This window comes from Brassica napus, chromosome A9 (genome assembly GCF_020379485.1).
Source record: "Brassica napus cultivar Da-Ae chromosome A9, Da-Ae, whole genome shotgun sequence".
NCBI lineage: Eukaryota > Viridiplantae > Streptophyta > Magnoliopsida > Brassicales > Brassicaceae > Brassica > Brassica napus.
The window spans coordinates 38,770,638-38,788,626 of NC_063442.1; the positions used below are offsets into that span (position 1 = coordinate 38,770,638).

The 17,989-nt window shown below is 35.6% G+C and overlaps 5 protein-coding genes across 8 annotated transcripts; 4 read left to right on the top strand and 1 right to left on the bottom strand.

The window, feature by feature from the left end:
* Positions 1-67: 67 nt before the first annotated feature.
* LOC106352251 (F-box/FBD/LRR-repeat protein At1g80470) lies at positions 68-2,297 on the bottom strand. Its single transcript, XM_013791911.3, has 4 exons — positions 2,020-2,297; positions 957-1,881; positions 730-870; positions 68-584 (listed from the first exon to the last, which is right to left on the bottom strand). Exons 2-4 carry the CDS (start codon positions 1,863-1,865, stop codon positions 315-317), a joined length of 1,320 nt encoding a protein of 439 aa, XP_013647365.2. The 5' UTR covers positions 1,866-1,881; positions 2,020-2,297; the 3' UTR covers positions 68-314.
* Positions 2,298-2,456: 159 nt separating this feature from the next.
* On the top strand, positions 2,457-4,011 carry LOC125575277. The gene is made up of 2 exons (XM_048741467.1): positions 2,457-3,142; positions 3,272-4,011. The coding sequence occupies exons 1-2, from the start codon at positions 2,521-2,523 to the stop codon at positions 4,003-4,005; spliced, it is 1,356 nt and encodes a 451-aa protein (XP_048597424.1). The 5' UTR covers positions 2,457-2,520; the 3' UTR covers positions 4,006-4,011.
* Positions 4,012-7,293: 3,282 nt separating this feature from the next.
* On the top strand, positions 7,294-10,713 carry LOC106365784 (serine/threonine-protein kinase STY13). The gene is made up of 3 exons (XM_013805271.3): positions 7,294-7,507; positions 8,267-9,219; positions 10,203-10,713. Exons 2-3 carry the CDS (start codon positions 8,336-8,338, stop codon positions 10,537-10,539), a joined length of 1,221 nt encoding a protein of 406 aa, XP_013660725.2. The 5' UTR covers positions 7,294-7,507; positions 8,267-8,335; the 3' UTR covers positions 10,540-10,713.
* A 535-nt stretch (positions 10,714-11,248) lies between these two features.
* On the top strand, positions 11,249-13,269 carry LOC106368618 (serine/threonine-protein kinase HT1-like). Of its 4 annotated transcripts, none has more exons than XM_048738974.1 (3): positions 11,249-11,531; positions 11,739-12,653; positions 12,724-13,269. In XM_048738974.1, exons 2-3 carry the CDS (start codon positions 11,767-11,769, stop codon positions 13,061-13,063), a joined length of 1,227 nt encoding a protein of 408 aa, XP_048594931.1. In that variant the 5' UTR covers positions 11,249-11,531; positions 11,739-11,766; the 3' UTR covers positions 13,064-13,269.
* A 184-nt stretch (positions 13,270-13,453) lies between these two features.
* Positions 13,454-15,979, top strand: LOC106368619 (alpha/beta hydrolase domain-containing protein 17B). The gene is made up of 5 exons (XM_013808624.3): positions 13,454-14,315; positions 14,406-14,442; positions 14,521-14,757; positions 14,830-14,877; positions 14,958-15,979. The coding sequence occupies exons 1-5, from the start codon at positions 14,014-14,016 to the stop codon at positions 15,216-15,218; spliced, it is 885 nt and encodes a 294-aa protein (XP_013664078.1). The 5' UTR covers positions 13,454-14,013; the 3' UTR covers positions 15,219-15,979.
* The last annotated feature ends 2,010 nt before the right edge of the window (positions 15,980-17,989 follow it).

A 17,989-nucleotide genomic window follows, 5' to 3' on the forward strand; every position in this document is an offset into this window, starting at 1 on the left:
TGTTCTATACAACATAGGTTGCGACTTTGGGAAATGGATATAGAAAAGATTGAGAATCCTCATCTCTTTTTAAGACCTTCTTTCATCCATATATACAGCTTCGTAAACACAAAATCAAAGCTAGGGTTTCAGTCTTAAGGTAGACTAAAGAAACAAGATGGAGATCACGTGAATAAAATATAGTGGGGCTATTTGGTCGATGAATGAGTATAAAAAGTCTATATATAACTTCATATGTAACGACCGAGTTTTTATATTGTTTTCTCATAAACAAAAGGTAATTTACTTAAACCATGTCCAGATAATTAAAAAATCTAGATATTTGAAAGAGCCACAGTTTGAAACTGGGGCGACATTTTCGGAATCCCTCTAACTTTCTGGATGACGTTTCTGAAACTCTCATTAAGCATCAGTTTCTTCATGACTTTGCAATTCCTTAAAAAGAGCATTGGTAGTTTCATCTCACTTAATGTTCCTTCGACTCTGATTGGTGTCCTCAGTCCAACAAACTGGAGAGATGATTGGAAACATTGCGGCACAAATGAAAGTTTAATCTCTTCTGGCTCTGGAAAAGAGTCAAACTCCTGATAATATAACCAAATAAATTTTAATATTTAATACGTATATATATATATATATATATCTCATGAGTGTGATAACAAGAGCATATACAATGACACTTACTTTTGAACAGAAAATAAAAAAAATATAAAATACATTGACACTTACCAAGTCAAGTGACTGTAGATTTGGACAACAGCCAAGAAAAGTTAGCAACAGGTTCCACGATGTTTCAAGGAACGAAGCATGCAAGTGAGACATATTAGCAAATTGAGGTAGCAGTTCCCATTCGCAGTTATCATGGATCATCTATATAACAAGAAAGAACAAAGAAGATTATACAAGCTTAAGTTATTTAATCACCCAATATTGAATCAACGATGAATAATGTGTACCTCTAGCGTTCTGGAAGAGATGATCATTTCACGGACTGTGGATAACTTGGTGAGAAAATCAATGATCATAGCTCCAAATGAATCATCATCATCCTCCACTTTAAAGATAAAATCAATGTCCACCTTTGCAAAGGGACCAATATTGTCAATTACCAACCTTTTAGATTGGTAATCAGTGATACTCATAAACTCAAGTCTCGGAGCATCAATCACAACGGTAGGATCACCTTCGTCTTCAGTTTCCTCACCACGCATAGATTTTAACTTGAAGGTTTTTAGGGACTTCGAGCTCACAATTACAACTCCGAGTTCATCACCATCATCCGTGACTATGCTTAACTCTTCAAGAACCGAACATCTTGAAATGAAACCCCCAAGAATCCACATTCCGTCAAATTTAACTGCCTCTAAATGCATAGTCTTGAGACGAGGTAAAGAAACCAACGCTGCCCGGGGAGCATCGAAAACTACACAGTATAGATTTAAACTCACCAATGTCCTGCATGAATAGAGAGAGAGAGGCATCCTAACTAACTCTTCTTCAACATCCAACTCGTTGAGAATAGTTAGATGACAAACTCCACGATTAACCACATCATCAATCCTCGTCACAAAATCTTCATGAATGTGCTCCTCAACATTGTAGACCAAATCAAATCTCTTTATGTCTTCTTCGCCAGACTCTAGAAAGTTATCGAAAAAATCCCCAAATTCGAAATCATCAGGAAAATTACTGGAGTCCAACTCCAAAGCAGGAACATGCAACCAGAGATGGGTCCACCGTTTAGACAAAGCGCTGGTCCGAACCGATTCTTCCGTAGAGAGGTACGATAGAATCTGACATAACAATGTATTGGGTAAACTGCTTATCCTATCTTCAGATGTGCTTGTCCTCCTGTGAATCGACATGTCGCCAACCTAAACCCTAGATTTCACATAAAATACTTTTAAGAATCAATATAATATAATATATACACTATAGAAATCATATATCGCCCAAATCAGCCAACGATTTAACTTAAAACCTAGAGAAACAAACATGGACATTCTACGAACAAATTACCTTATGGCGATCTTAGAGGGGAGAAAGAGATGAAAGGAGCGTCTGACGAATATCTTCTTATCTTTCTTCGCTTTAACAAGACCCCTATGAGACCAACTTCAAAATGACAAGGGGTCACGAAACGTCCCTTAAGAATCTCATTTGACCACGTTTCTCTTTTTTTTTAATGGTGATTTTTGTTACATTTAATTTAATGATAAGACTCTTTTTAATCAAAATAAATGAATGATATCAGTTGTAATTTACAGCTATTAAAGACAAGACTTCACTTTGACAAAAAAAAAAAAGACAAGACTTCACTAGAAAGTATTGATTGGTTTTTGTCAGTATTTTGAAAATCCGAGCGACGAGTAGGTCGAACCGGTTGGACCATGACTCCATTTTCTAACCAGTTTTGAATCGTGCAAAAAATGATTTTGAGATAAACTGATAGAACGAGTACGAGTTCGCCCTAACTCACGAAACCTCTCAGACACGGGAATCGAGAAGCCGCCACAAGCCATGTCTCTTGACGCCGGCGGTGCCCCTTGCCGTCGGCGTCGACTCCTCCGCCGCTCTGCTTCCGCTTCTCTTCTTTTCTTTTGCTCCATTTTCGTTTCAAGCTTCAGCATCTCTTTCTGCAACTCGTTGATTCCGGTTCTTTCCATGGATACGTACGGTTCTTCTCGACAGCCCGCGTCACCACCGCCTCGTTTCAACCCTCGGAGATCTCTCGACGGGCTCAGTCATTCGAGGCCTCCCATCTCGTCGACGGAGTACATGTCGGGGTCACCGTCTGTCGTCTCTTTTCTACTGTCTCCGCCGCTCCCTTCCGCTCCTCGCCGCCAAGTCTCCCCTGTCTGTCGATTTGAATCCATCAGATCTGAACTCCACTCCGTCGTAGATCTACTCCGGTCCTCCTCCGACACTCTCACCTCGACGCCACCGCAGTCTCTCACCCTTCATCTCGCGGTGTTAAAAGCTCCGACTCACTTTCTTATATGGAGTCACCGCTCACATCGAAACGGTTTTAACACCTCGTCACCATCTCCAACACATTTGTGGTTTCCTCTTTGGTATAGATTCGCGATTCACCGCTGCATCTCACCGTCTCTGAACCGGTATGCCGCTTCACCAACCATCGGTACAATCGTCACACTTCGTCTTACATGTACCAATGATACCACTAAGATATATGTCGCCTCCTTTCCGTCATACTCGGACAAGATTCTACAAAGCTTTGACCATCTTTTGGGCTTTGGGTTGTATGCAGAAGCTTCCATAGTGAAGTTTTCGTCTAAAGCTACGACCGCTCAAAAGATCCATAGCTCTTCAACGGACGGTATAACGCCTCTTTCCCTTGTCGCTGGATCTATTGTGCAAGAGTGTGGATTCGCCAGATTTTCTCGATACTATGTTACTGCTGCGTCTCCATTACATTATGCCGTCTCAAGCATCGACGGTTCTTCACATAGTCAGCTCTACGGTCCTGTGCAAGAGTGTGGACTCGCCAGTTCTTCATGTTGTTACGTTATCGCTGCGCCTCCATCACACTACGCCGTCTCAAGCATCGACGGTTCTTCACAGAGTCAGCCCTATAGTGCCCCCATCCCTATCCTTGTCGCAGAAACTATTGTGCAAGAGGGTGGACACGCCAGATTTGCTCGTTTCTATGTCATTGTTGCGTCTCCATCACATTATGCCGTCTCAAGCATCGACGGTTCTTCACAGAGTCATCTCTGCGACTTTCCCACCGGAGCTGTTATCTTCTATGGAGTTTCCCGGAACTCTTGCTTTCAAAACCCATTAGTTGGGCTATTCAACGTCGATTTCGACTTATGTGCGTTTCTTCGAACGCGAGCTTTAGGACTACAAGTGAAGTGTCTCTATGGGTCTCTTCTCTCCTTAGCCACATCTATCTTTCGACATGTTTTAGTTATTTTCGTCTATCAGTTTATCGTCGAGAATCTCTCCAGTTGTAATCGACTTAACCCATTGGGTCTTTAATTTTAATATAAGTATTTCGTGTTCAAAAAAAAAAAAAAAGATAAACTGATAGAACCGGTCAAACTCGCTAAACCCAGTAAATCCGATTTTGTCAAATATTTATGGTAGATAAGTACACAAATCAAAATTTTAAAATGATTTTAAAAAAAGACATTATTATTTAATATCTATCTACATAACTAGTTTCATTATATTTTTACAAAAAAAATTATTATATTTATACATTACTTTTGGATTCTAACAATTATCTAAAGCTTTATAAAAATTAGCTATATGTTATATATATATATATATATATATATATAAATTACAATAAAAATTAAAACCCAGTTAAAGCGGCTAGACCGGTCCGATTTTAAAGATATTGGTTTTTATTAAATTTTGGTATTTTAATTAATTAATTAATTAATACGTGTAAAATTTACATTAAATGTTTTTTTTATCAAAATGTCATTCTTTTTTTTGTTCACTCTATTTGAGTAATTATATTACTCATATAAAAGCTGGTATAGAAAACTATACAAAAATATTACAACCAACAAAACAAAATTTTTATAAAAGGATCTTGCAGTCCTAACTAGAAAATCAACAATTTCATTATGGTTTCAAGGCATGTAAGAAATCTTGAAGGTTGAATTTTATTTGTATCGACTCTTATCTTTTTCAATTTTGTTGAAAAGTTTGGTTAAACTTGAACCTTTTTAATCGTAGCTAATGAATTTTTTCGGTCCAAACTAAAGTTCTGATAGGTAGAGTGATGTGGTATATTTTTTATTGCACAGTCAAGTTTCGACTTTCTAATGCAAAAATACTATTTTTCTTGGTTTCTTATAAAAAAATTTAATAAAAGAAAATAGTCACACATTTTTAACTTATAAATAAGTCAAAAAACAATTTTTTTCATAAAATAATAAACTGATTTTTTTACAAAAAATATAAGAAATCAAGATAACTGTGCAATAAAAAATATAAATACATAAATAGTTTATTTGTTAGGTAACTACATGATAAATGCTCTCTAAATTTTTGTTTGTAACTAATCTTAGTCAAAAGCTTAAGTACTTAAAATATAGAACCTTTAGTGAATAGAATCAAATACATTAAACAACACAAAAATACTAAATAACCAAAACATGACAAACTTTACTACCAAATGTCCATCGTACGAAACAAAAGACTGCAATTAGAGGAACTAGAAAAACGTTAACTACCCACAACCGAATTAATAATTTCTAATTATGCCTGGTTCGTGTTACTATATTTTTGATAGTTCACAATGTTTTTAGAAGAAACTTGTGTATGTAAAGTCAATCATTTAAACTATCCTCCATTGTTAACATGCAAAATATGCATCAAAAACTTACAATGGATAGTTCAAAAAAATTGCAATGGATCTATCAAGATTTAAAATAATCGTCTGCATCAATCATGTGGACAAATATGAAATCACACAAACAACAACAATAAATTGGGAAGCCCTTTGTCAAAAAAAAAAAAAACACAACAATAAATTGGGAATGCTCTTTATTTTTGCAGACTAGAGGGCATGATAGTTACTCTATATACTATATCCTATCTTAATCATTAACTAACAACCGAAAAAGAACAGGGGAAACCAGTGAGAGAAACTACAACACAATGAGAGAAACGTTCAATTGTAGACAACACTAGCAATTTTGAAGAAGAGAAAACTTGACAAAGTCTTGAAATTTATGATCATCCAAATGACAAGAAATACATGTTAACACCGGATCCATATATTGTTCGGGTCAGCTAAGCAACCACAATACTTTCAATAAAGTAAAATGTTTCCAAAATACCTCCATACAGATTCTCGGTCCAAACTTTCAATCAACCACGATATCTAGCCATTTACAAGACATACCTTCCATGTAAAATTTTCAAATAAATTTTGTGTTTAGTTATTTAAAATTCGAAAAATGAAATCATTTCATTTAAAGAGTACAATCAAATGTTGTTGGGCGAATACGATCATGCAAGGAGTATAAAATAATTCAAATGAAAAAATTGAGGGTGTTATATTCTTGCTTATGGATAAATACACACATGAAACAAATATAACAATAAAAATTGCAATGTTTTAGGGGGCGACTGGTTTTTCCGCTACCACCCGCAAATGCAGCTTTTGCGGTTGGTAGCGGTTGTCGGCGGTTTGCAACACTCACTCAAATCGCTCTAAACCGTTTTAAATCGCTCCGAATCTCATAAATTCAAAAGCTGGCTCCAGCTAGCGTTTGCGGTTGCAGGAGGGTAAAAAATTTTCTTTTTTTTTAAAACAATATATATACAAAAGTAAAAATATTTAATAAAAAATTTAAAATTGAAATTATGAAAATACTAAAATATATCTATTATATTTTAATTAATATTATAAAATTTTATAATAAAAACAATTTCAATAAATTTTCAAAAATTAAAATTATAACTTTCTAAATATAAATTTTATATTTATTATAATTTTATGATTTTTGATATTTTTATAATTACATTAAATATAAATATTGTTAATTTATTATTTGACTGTTACCGTATTTGGTAGTTAACCAGTCATAAGTCACCCGCAAACGCACCAATTTTTAACCGCGGTACCAGTCGTACAAATCTCTTAAAACCGCTAGAAACCACAACTGCCCGCATCTATAAACTCCCGCAACTGCAACCGCAACCGTTGCGTTTGAACCAGTCAAGCCCTTAATCTAAAACTTTCTAGCATGTTGACATTGATACCTCTTTGTATAGGATGACCAAGCGGCAGAGTTTAGATAATTGCAAACATCAAAGATCTAAGAACTCAAGTCATCTTAAATTCCTAATAACATTCAGTAACCTAAACATACAAAAAGGTGAAGGCAAAAATTGCATTACCAAGTATTATTCTGGCTAATTAATTTTATAGACAATGCCGGAGCCTCGATCTCATGAACAATATCTTACTCCAATCTTACCATAGATGTTATTTTAACACCTCAACGAAACTTGTGGAGTCATAAGAAGATACTCAAAAGCGGTATGAAAACAGAAAAACATAGAAAACCAACATCAAATGCAACAAAACAAACAATATCAATGAAAAACCAAGATATATTTACATGATTTACTGTTTCAGACATTTCTTATTTATTGGTTTCAAATTATGTAAAAATATTTTTTAATAATAAGTTTAAAACGATTGGGGAAATATTTATAATAATTTGTAATTTGTTTGGTTCTTTTTTTTTTTACTCTTGTAGTCTTGTGTAATCTTCAATTTTAACTTGATGAATTTGTTTTTCAAAGAACGAAAAAAGATTTGTCGGAAGAAAAAGGAAACTAATAAAGTAATAATTAATGAAATGACGACAAAAAGTAAAGAAACTGAAATGATTTTTATTTTATAAAGAGGAGCGAAGACTGACACGACTTGTCTCTCATCGTCGTTCCTCGTGTTGTTGGTCCTCTCGTCTCTCTCTCTCTCTCTCTCAAGGCTCGGAATCGTCTTCTGGTAATTACCATTCCGATGTTATCTCTTTACCATCTCTGTATGCTTTCGAAATATATCATTAAGTTGCTTCTTCGCTTTCTCCGTTCTTGTTGTAATCATCATCATCATCATCTTTGAATAGTCAAGCAAATTTGAGATTTTGACCCAGAAAAAAAATAACTCATCGAAATCTAGTCTTTCTGCTTTCTTCTGCGTTTCCATGATCGATTGTTTGTTTGTTTGTTTTCTTTTTTTGGAATTGAAAGTGGTTTTTTAACGATCTGACTTGTGTTTCTTCTACTCTTTGCTTCAAGTTCTTGATGATGAAGACCTTGAAAGTGAGACTAGTCATAAGAAAGCTTTAGACTTGAAATTAAAATCATTTATGTCTTTTAGGGTAATATCATTACATAACCATAAACAGAAGTTGCCTAGGACTTGAGATATGTCTTTATGTCTAACAATGGTTTGTAACAATCTGATAAACAGTGTTTTGTAATGATCTGACTTTTGTTTCTACCCTTTGCTTCAAAGGTTCAAGTTCTTGAAACCAGTGCAGAGAAAGTAAGAAGTCATAAGAGAATTGAAAGTATAATCATCTATTTCTGGGCCTTTTTGTTTGGACAAATGTAGAAAATAATGTTTTTAGGGTAATATCCTCACATAACCATAAATAGATGTTGCTTAAGACTTGAGATATGTCTGAAAATCAATCCAAATCAGACATCTTCTAGGTCTTAATGTCTAATAAAGTTTTGTGATGCTTTCTCGATGTTACAGAATATAAAACAGACCAACCGCCTTCTTTGATCAGTGGCTACAAAATTGTTGGAATAATTGGGAAAAAAAATGATCGATGCACCAAAGTTCATCGGAGGAAACAACCACAACCACAACAATAACAATTACTATGAAGACTACCAAAAACTCGAAGGTTCCAACATGTCAATCGATAGTTTACAGACAACTGTCGTCGGCGTCTCCGTAGCAACCTCGAGGGACAACAGCAGTGTTGGATCCAACGATTCCAAAACCCACATCTTAGGCCACCCTGGTCTCAAACCAGTGCGCCAACACTACACCGGTTCTACTGAAAACAGTGTCTACCGTCCAGGGAACCACCACGAGCTCAACGACGACGCTCTCCAGCAAGCTCTGATGGACAGTAGATATCCTGTTGAAGGGTTGGCGGATTTTGACGAGTGGACGATTGATCTGAGGAAGCTTCACATGGGTCCTGCTTTCGCTCAGGGGGCCTTTGGGAAGCTCTACAGAGGAACGTACAACGGCGATGACGTGGCCATCAAGATACTCGAGAGGCCTGAGAATGATCCGGAGAAGGCGCAGCTGATGGGGCAGCAGTTTCAGCAGGAGGTGATGATGCTCGCTACGCTGAAGCACGCCAACATCGTCAGGTTTATCGGTGCGTGCCGGAGATCGATGGTCTGGTGCATTGTCACGGAATACGCCAAGGGAGGCTCCTTGAGACAGTTCTTGACTAAGAGACAGAACCGTGCGGTGCCTTTGAAGCTGGCGGTTAAGCAGGCGTTGGATGTGGCGACGGGAATGGCGTATGTGCATGGACTTGGGTATATTCACAGAGATTTGAAATCGGATAATCTTCTGATCTCTGCGGATAGATCCATCAAAATTGCGGATTTTGGTGTTGCTAGGATCGAGGTCAAAACAGAAGGGATGACTCCAGAGACAGGGACTTACCGTTGGATGGCCCCGTAAGTCTATACATCTCTCTCTTTAGTCATGTTGTACTTAGTGAAGTCACCAATATGTTATTGAAGCAGCTAATGAGAGACTGTTAGGTTTATTTAAAACAGATTAGAAACTCTAAAAAAGTATCATAGGACTATAAGCAGATTCTGCCTTTTTTTTATAAGAAGAAAGGCATTGATTGTGGAGAAGACTTTTGTTTCCTGATTTAGGTTTTACCCATTTTTAATTTCATTTGGATTTGTGCATAGTGTAATCCACTAGCTAGCTTCACAGCAGTGGTGATAGTCAACCATGCTATGGTGATTCAGGGTTATGAATCTTATTTGATATCCCCCTAGTAGAACCTTGAGCCAAGTTGAGAAAAGCATAATGAAATATGATATAGCATAAACTTTTGCTTTTTTTTTGACCAAATGCTCTTAAGCCCCACAATTTTTAGTATTTTACTGGTCCACCCTCTGGCTAGTGTAATTTTGATTTAGAATATGTGCCACTAGAAAGTTGTCAGTATTTTAACTTCTTAATATTACTCAATGCCTAGTGTAATTTGATTTGGAAGTTTTAGTTGTAATTTAGATATATATCCTAGCCTTCAATCTGTATCTGCTCAACCGTGTATATGCTTTGGTATCTAATTTTTGTTTAGAGTAGTCTATGCGTCCTCATTTTGCATCAATTTGACATGTAGGTAAAACTATAATGGAAAGTGAATACTACTTGGTGTAGTTAAGTCAACCAGAAAGATTCTATATTCCAAGCATATGCTATTACTTTACTGTTTTTGTCAAACCCTTATTAGAGTCAACCTCTGAGAATAGAACCCAATGTGTTCCAGCTTTACTTGGAATATATATTTACTCAATGCTTTTAACTGTCTACTACTAGCACTAGTTGCTTTTTGTTATGGCATATGCTGAAGGATATAGAATGATTAACAAATATTTCATAAAAGCTTTCAATTAATTTTGGAATGTTTATTTTGCAGGGAGATGATCCAGCACAGGCCTTACACGCAGAAGGTTGATGTGTACAGCTTTGGGATCGTGCTATGGGAGCTATTGACCGGTATGGTGCCGTTTCAGAACATGACAGCTGTACAAGCAGCGTTTGCAGTTGTGAACAGAGGAGTGAGACCATCGATCCCGGACGATTGCCTTCCTGTGCTGAGAAACATCCTGACTCGTTGTTGGGACGCAGACCCTGAAGTACGCCCTCCATTCACCGAGATTGTGATGATGCTCGAGCGAGCCGAGGCAGAGGTAATGAACAATGTTCGTAAAGCGAGGTTCAGGTGCTGTGCTCAACCCATGACCATTGATTGAGTGAGAGACAAGACAGAAGAAACATAGGAAGAACATTTGAAAAAGGAGATAAATATTAATGTATATGTTATGTTTTATGTATTTATCTTCCTTTTTTTGGTGTATCCTCACCTGAGTGTGTGTGTAAAGGGAGCCTCTTCCAATTATTGACCCCAATAGTATTTTATTTTGATATATTATATACTAATGATGATAATACTATTTTATGGTTGTAGTGAAAAGAAAATCACAAACTCTGATAGATATATTCGCATTTGATCGATTGTTAATAACTCAATACCACTGATCTAACACAGATAAATCTCTAAATAGTTTGTGTACAACATAATCCATAGTTTGTGTACAATTATGATTTGGTTAATTGATGTTTATGGAAAGTTATAAGAGCATTACCATTAATAAAATCTCTAACCAAAGTATCTCACAATATGATATTAATATAATGTAATACTACAAATTACACTTTTAATAAATTTAAAGATAGACTAGTGATTGTTTTTCATTTTAAGTCTTTTAAATGAGTGATTTTTTCTCATCTCTCTTCAATTTTTTTTTTTTAAATTAGTTATGACATGATTATGAAAGACTCTTCTACAAGTACAAACTATCAGTATCCAGTGTGTCTTGTAAGAGCGCGTGTGAGACATTCACTAACAGTGAGGCTGGAGCTTGAAAAAAGAAAGGAATTTGACAAGAAAATTAATAAAGGACGGATGAGAATTAAAATAAAACGAAAAACAAGAAAGAAAACTGGGAAAAAGTAAATGAGAAACGGCGACTAAAATTAACGCGTCTTCTTCTTCGTTCCCTTTCCTCCTTAATCTTAGGTTTCTGATTTTTCAACCTCTGGATTTGATTTTAACAGAAGGTTAACGGCTTTGCGATTCGATGAGCTAGGTTTGGTAATTGCTTTGAATCAAATGTTTGTCACTATCTTCTTACTCATCGGGTGAGAAAGGGCCACCCTACTTTCATGTTTTATTGGGCTTAGAGAAGGTAAACCCCTCTAACTTCTTCTTCTTCCCTACTCGAATCATCGGATCTGTGTTCTGTTGTATTCACTTTCCTTTTTTTGTAAATTTATTGGAGAAAATGAAATTCGAATATAATGGTAAAGATTTAAACCTAAGTTACCCAGTTTGATCATTAGTGTATCTCTCTGCCTTTAATTTTAAAGATCATTATGTTTTCTACCCTTCAGAGAATCATTAAAACTGGAAAAGAAAGATGCTGGAGGGAGCAAAGTTCAACGTGTTGGCGGTTGGGAACCACAACAACAACGACTATGCCTTCACGCAAGAGTTCTATCAAAAGCTCAACGAAGGCTCCAACATGTCCATGCAGACCAGCAACGCCGGAGGCTCCGTGTCGATGTCCGTGGACAACAGCAGCGTCGGCTCCAGCGACGCTCTCATTGGCCACCCGGGGTTGAAGCCACTCCGCAGCAGCAGCGTCTACTCCCTCTCCGTCGGGCAGAGCGTGTTTCGTCCCGGGAAAGTTACCCACGCGCTGAACGACGACGCCTTGGCTCAAGCGCTGATGGACAGCAGGTATCCCACCCAAGGGCTGGCTAGCTACGAAGAGTGGACGATTGACCTGAGGAAGCTCCACATGGGTCCTCCTTTCGCTCAAGGGGCTTTCGGTAAATTATATAAAGGGACTTACAACGGGGAGGATGTAGCTGTCAAGATACTCGAGCGGCCGGAGAACAGTCCCGAGAAGGCGCAGTTCATGGAGCAGCAGTTTCAGCAGGAGGTGTCTATGCTCGCGAATTTGAAGCATCAGAACATCGTGAGGTTCATCGGTGCGTGCCGCAAGCCGATGGTGTGGTGTATAGTGACTGAGTACGCCAAAGGAGGCTCCGTGAGGCAGTTTTTGACGAAGAGGCAGAACCGTGCGGTGCCGTTGAAGTTGGCTGTTAAACAGGCGCTGGATGTTGCCAGGGGTATGGCTTATGTCCATGGACGCAACTTCATACACAGAGATCTCAAGTCAGACAACCTTCTCATCTCTGCGGATAAGTCTATCAAGATTGCTGATTTCGGTGTTGCGAGAATCGAAGTTCAAACCGAAGGGATGACGCCAGAAACCGGAACTTACAGATGGATGGCTCCGTAAGTTTTCAAAAACAGATTATTGATTCCTTATAATATATTTGATTTTTGTTTCTGTTGATGGGTGCAGAGAGATGATACAGCACAGAGCCTACAATCAAAAAGTGGATGTGTATAGTTTCGGGATAGTGCTGTGGGAGTTGATCACAGGGCTGTTACCGTTCCAGAACATGACAGCTGTGCAGGCTGCGTTTGCGGTTGTGAACCGAGGGGTCCGGCCAACGGTCCCAAACGATTGTCTCCCGGTGCTGAGTGAGATCATGACTAGATGCTGGGATGCTAATCCTGAAGTGCGACCATGTTTTCTTGAGGTTGTGAGTCTGCTTGAAGCTGCGGAGACAGAGATAATGACGACAGCTAGGAAAGCCCGTTTCAGATGTTGCATGAGTCAGCCAATGACGATTGACTGAATAAAAATCTCAAGAAAATAACAAGAGAGTGAGAAAGAGATGAACAGATGTAAGATTAAAGGGCTTTTAGATATATTAAGTAATGTGTGTTTGTGTATTTATAAAAATCTAAATATAATTGTTTTCTCAAGATGGGAGAAGAAACCATAATGTTTTTAGGATGCCTTTTGTGTATTATCCATAAAGTTTATGTTGGTTTTACTTCAGTGACTGCACCAATACTCCAGAAGTTGTCATGTAAACCTTGAAAACATACAAGTTTGAAGTTTTGGGTGTCGAAAATGAGTAAAGATGGTTTTGCCACATTATCAGCCTCTCCATGCTTGTAACCAACTCCTTAGTGGGAGTGTAAACTTTTTATAAGTAATGCATGTTGTTTGATCAAAAAAAAAAAAAAGAGTAAAGATGGTTTTAGTACACAACATTGTGAACTAATTAAAGGCTTCTAATTTGATGGAAACCCGTATAATCAATAAAAATGTCTCAAAGTACTATTTTTTTTTCGGACAACCAAAATGTCTCAAAGTACAAAGGTGATAAGAGTTAGGAATAACATCTTTGTTGATTCTTAACCTGATATGCTATTCATGTACATCCTTACTATTAGATGAACGTAAGTACAAATGTCCTCATCGTACATTCCCATTTCGGCGAGAACGCTGTCTTAAAAATTAAAATCAATACATCTCAGCTTCTTCTCCCCCGCAAGATTGGATCAAATATTCTCCACCATCACCTTCCATTCTTTTACTCTCCTCTCGCCTAAACATAAACCCACCAAAAAACAAAAACTCCTAACTTTTTTTTTCTTTTCTTAGATCGAAAGAGAGAGGGAGGGAGAGATTTTGGGATTTCGATAGAAATTTTTTGTTCTTTCCCTTTTTTGTTTTCTTTGGCAAAATTGTTATTGTTATGGGGTAATGTGACGTTTTGGCCAAAAAAATAAAAATATGGGTAATGTGACGTCAAACGTGGCGGCGAAGTTCGCTTTCTTCCCACCAACACCGGCTACGTACGGCGTAAGTAAAGACGAGGAGACCGGAAAGCTCACGTTCACCGGAGTCACCCCGGAAAAAAGCATGGAGGTTCACCAAGTTACCACCAAGTCCGGCAACAAAGTCGTCGCTACGTTTTGGAAACACCCATTTGCAAGATTCACTCTCCTCTATTCCCATGGCAATGCTGCTGATCTCGGCCAAATGGTCGACCTCTTCATCGAGCTCCGAGCTCATCTCCGTGTCAACATTATGAGGTTTTATATAATACAAAACAATCCTAAGATATTTTTCATTTTTATTGATGAACGAACGAACCGTAACCTTTTAATATGTAAATGAATCAGCTATGACTATTCAGGCTATGGAGCTTCAACAGGCAAGGTAAGAAAGAGATTAATTTAAAAATATTCGAACATTTAGTATTGATTGTATTTTTATTTATTAAATTAAATGAAATAGCCGTCTGAGAGCAACACGTACCACGATATCGAGGCTGTGTACAACTGTTTGAGGAGCGAGTACGAGATCCAGCAAGAGGAGATGATTCTGTATGGTCAGTCCGTTGGAAGCGGGCCAACGTTGTACTTGGCGTCTCGATTGAAAAGACTAAGAGGGGTTGTTCTACACAGCGCAATTCTCTCCGGGATTAGAGTCTTGTACCCTGTCAAAATGACATTCTGGTTCGACATATACAAAGTAAGCTCTCTCATGTTACTCTTTATGTTTTCACTTTTGGTTCTTTGTCTTACAAACTTTGTAATATTGCAGAACCTTGATAGGATACGCCATGTCGCATGCCCTGTTCTTGTCATACATGTAAGGTCACATCAACTTCTTTCTCACAAAGAATAGGAACTGCGAGTGAGAGATGATTAACTTGGTTAATGAAACTATAGGGAACAAAAGATGAGGTCGTGAACATGTCACACGGGAAGCGATTGTGGGAGCTTTCAAAGGACAAGTATGATCCATTGTGGGTAAAAGGAGGAGGGCATTGCAACTTGGAGACATATCCTGAGTACATAAAGCACCTTCGCAAGTTCATAAACGCAATGGAGAAACTCGCTCTCAAGAATCCACCAACCAAGGAACTAGATGATGAGCCAAGAAATAACGAAACTAAGCACAATTGTTGCCTAAGCTTCAAGAAAAAGTAGAGCTGGAACTGAAGATAGCAGTAACAGAGATTCAAAAGACACACTTATGATTATCCTCAAATGTGATCATTTCGATTTCAACGAGGTGCAGTTACAAACGATACAAAGGCGAAACCAGATCTAATCTTTGTAGGTGTTAGCCTATGTAAACAAAGAATTTAATGTAGGAGACGTTTGGAAAAATCATTACTTGTTGATGAAGCAACCAAATCAAAGAGCTTAAAAGACTGTACAGCGAAATAGTATTTTACCTGATGGTTTCAGTTTTGTTTTTCTGTTTTTTTAATTAAATAAAATGAAAATTTTGGCTTATAGGATTCTGTAGAATCCAATCCAAGACCGCATACTCGAGTGGCTTACAAGATAGAATAAAAGGATTTAGTGTTTTCATCCTTTTAGTCAAAGTGTCGGCATAAACATTTTAATTACCGGGAATAAGACCTAAGATACAATTCTCGAAAAAACACTAGTGGTACAAACATAGTCTAACTCTATTTTAATGGCTGGCCAATCCACAAAGTCTTCAATTATCTAAATCAGCAATCCGTCACATTTTTGTTTTTCTGTTATGTAGTTGAAAGTATAAATTCCAACAAACAAGCTAGCCTATTAGCTTAAATATGTTAGAAGTTAATGTCATAAGGGCCCTGTTCGTTTACATGTCGTAGACCGCGCGACAAGTAAACGAACATGGCCTAATGTGTTGTTTACTTCTTTGAAATGAGAGAATTATTTGATGCCATATGTAATATTGTTAATATAATTAACATCAAAAAATTTATATTATTAAAACTAAAATACTTTTTGAAATCCCCTATATATTAATTGAGAAGCATTTGAAAAGATGTAACCTCAATTTTGTATTAATTAAAAAAAGACTCCTTGCTTATGTGGCACATCTAAATGTCTTCTAAATCTATTTTCTAAGAATTCTAGAGCACCTAATATAAAGTATAGTTCAATCTAAAGTTGTCCCGTTTTTCCATAATTATATAACACTATAGAACATTATATTAACATAAAATATAAGAAGTATATATTCTTTCCTTAAATAAAAGCTACGGAATTACCTAATATGATTTACATATATAATGCAATTAATGATTATGAATAATAAAGATTTGATAACAATTTTTGCATCCTTCTTCATTTTTATTTAATTTTATATTATTTAAAAAATTAAACAATCACATTAACCATATAATAAAAATAAATAGATTTTTTCTTATATCTTATATTTTGAATTTTTTAAAATGACTTTAAATTACAAAAATGAGGAAACATTATATGTTATATTTTTTTTAAACGGCTTTAAAGTACAAAAATGGGGACACCTTATATATTATATTTTTCTTATATGTTAGATTTTTTCTTATATGTTATATTTTGAATTTTTTAAAACGACTTTAAATTACAAAAATGTAAGTTTTTCTTAAGTATATGATTAAAAACATTAAAATGACATGTATCAATTTGATGGTTGGTCTGAAAGCTTTTAAAACCATATGGAAGATAAAAGTCAAAATAATTCAACTGTGGAAACAATACTTTTCACTTTTTTCAAGAATGTGTTCGATGAAAAAAATAAGGTTTTTATGTCATAATTTGTTTAATGTCTACTAAAGAACATTATATTAACCTAAAATATAAGAAGTGTGTATTCTTTCCTTAAATAAAAGCTACGAAAACCTAATATGATTTACATATATATGACAATTAATTATTATGAATAATAAAGATTTGATAACAATTTTTGCATTCTTCTTCACTTTTGTTTTATTTTATATTATTAAAAAAACAATCACATTAACCATATAATAAAAAATAAATTTTTTCTTATATGTTATATTTTTGATTTTTTAAAATGACTTTAAATTATAAAAATGAGGAAACTTTATATGTTATATATTTTTTTTAAACAACTTTTAAAATACAAAAATGATGACACCTTATATGTTATATTTTTCTTATATGTTAGACTTTTTCTTATATGTTATATTTTGAATTTTTTAAAACGAATTTAAATTACAAAAAAGTAAGTTTTCCTTAAGTATATGACTAAAAATATAAAAATGACATGTATCAATTCGATGGTTGATATGAAAGCTTTCAAAACCATATGGAAGATAAAAATCAAAATAATTTAACTGTGGAAACAATACTGTTCATTTTTTTCAAGAATGTGTTCGATGAAAAAAATAAGGTTTTTATGTCATAATTTGTTTAATGTCCAATCCGATCAGCCCATGATAAATTAATTATAATTTTGTTCCATAATTTTTAATAAAAATTGATCCGATAATAAATTATATAATAACAACAAAAAATATTGTATATATATAAATAAAATGATCAAATATATAAATTATCGATAATATATACAAATAAACTTAACCTGCGCAAGGCGCAGGTCTTATCCTAGTTAACCATTATTTCATGTTTAATATACATCTTTTGGCATTGAGATAATAACTACTCATAGATTTTATCATTAATTGTTTTTTGTCCTTTAAAATAGCACGAAGCATAGCTTATCTGTATGTTTGGTGTAATATACGCATATATTAATTATTAACTGGATTTTCACATTGATTATATGTTTCACATATTAACCGGCAGTATAAACATGTCATGTACGCTTTGCTTTCACATTGACTAACTGGAGTTTCATTTATAAACCGGCTATTGATGTTCGAAATTATTACCGGCTATTGATGTTCTGGGTTACGGGTAAAATTTCAGATTTGTAGAAATATATTTTGGTTACAAGT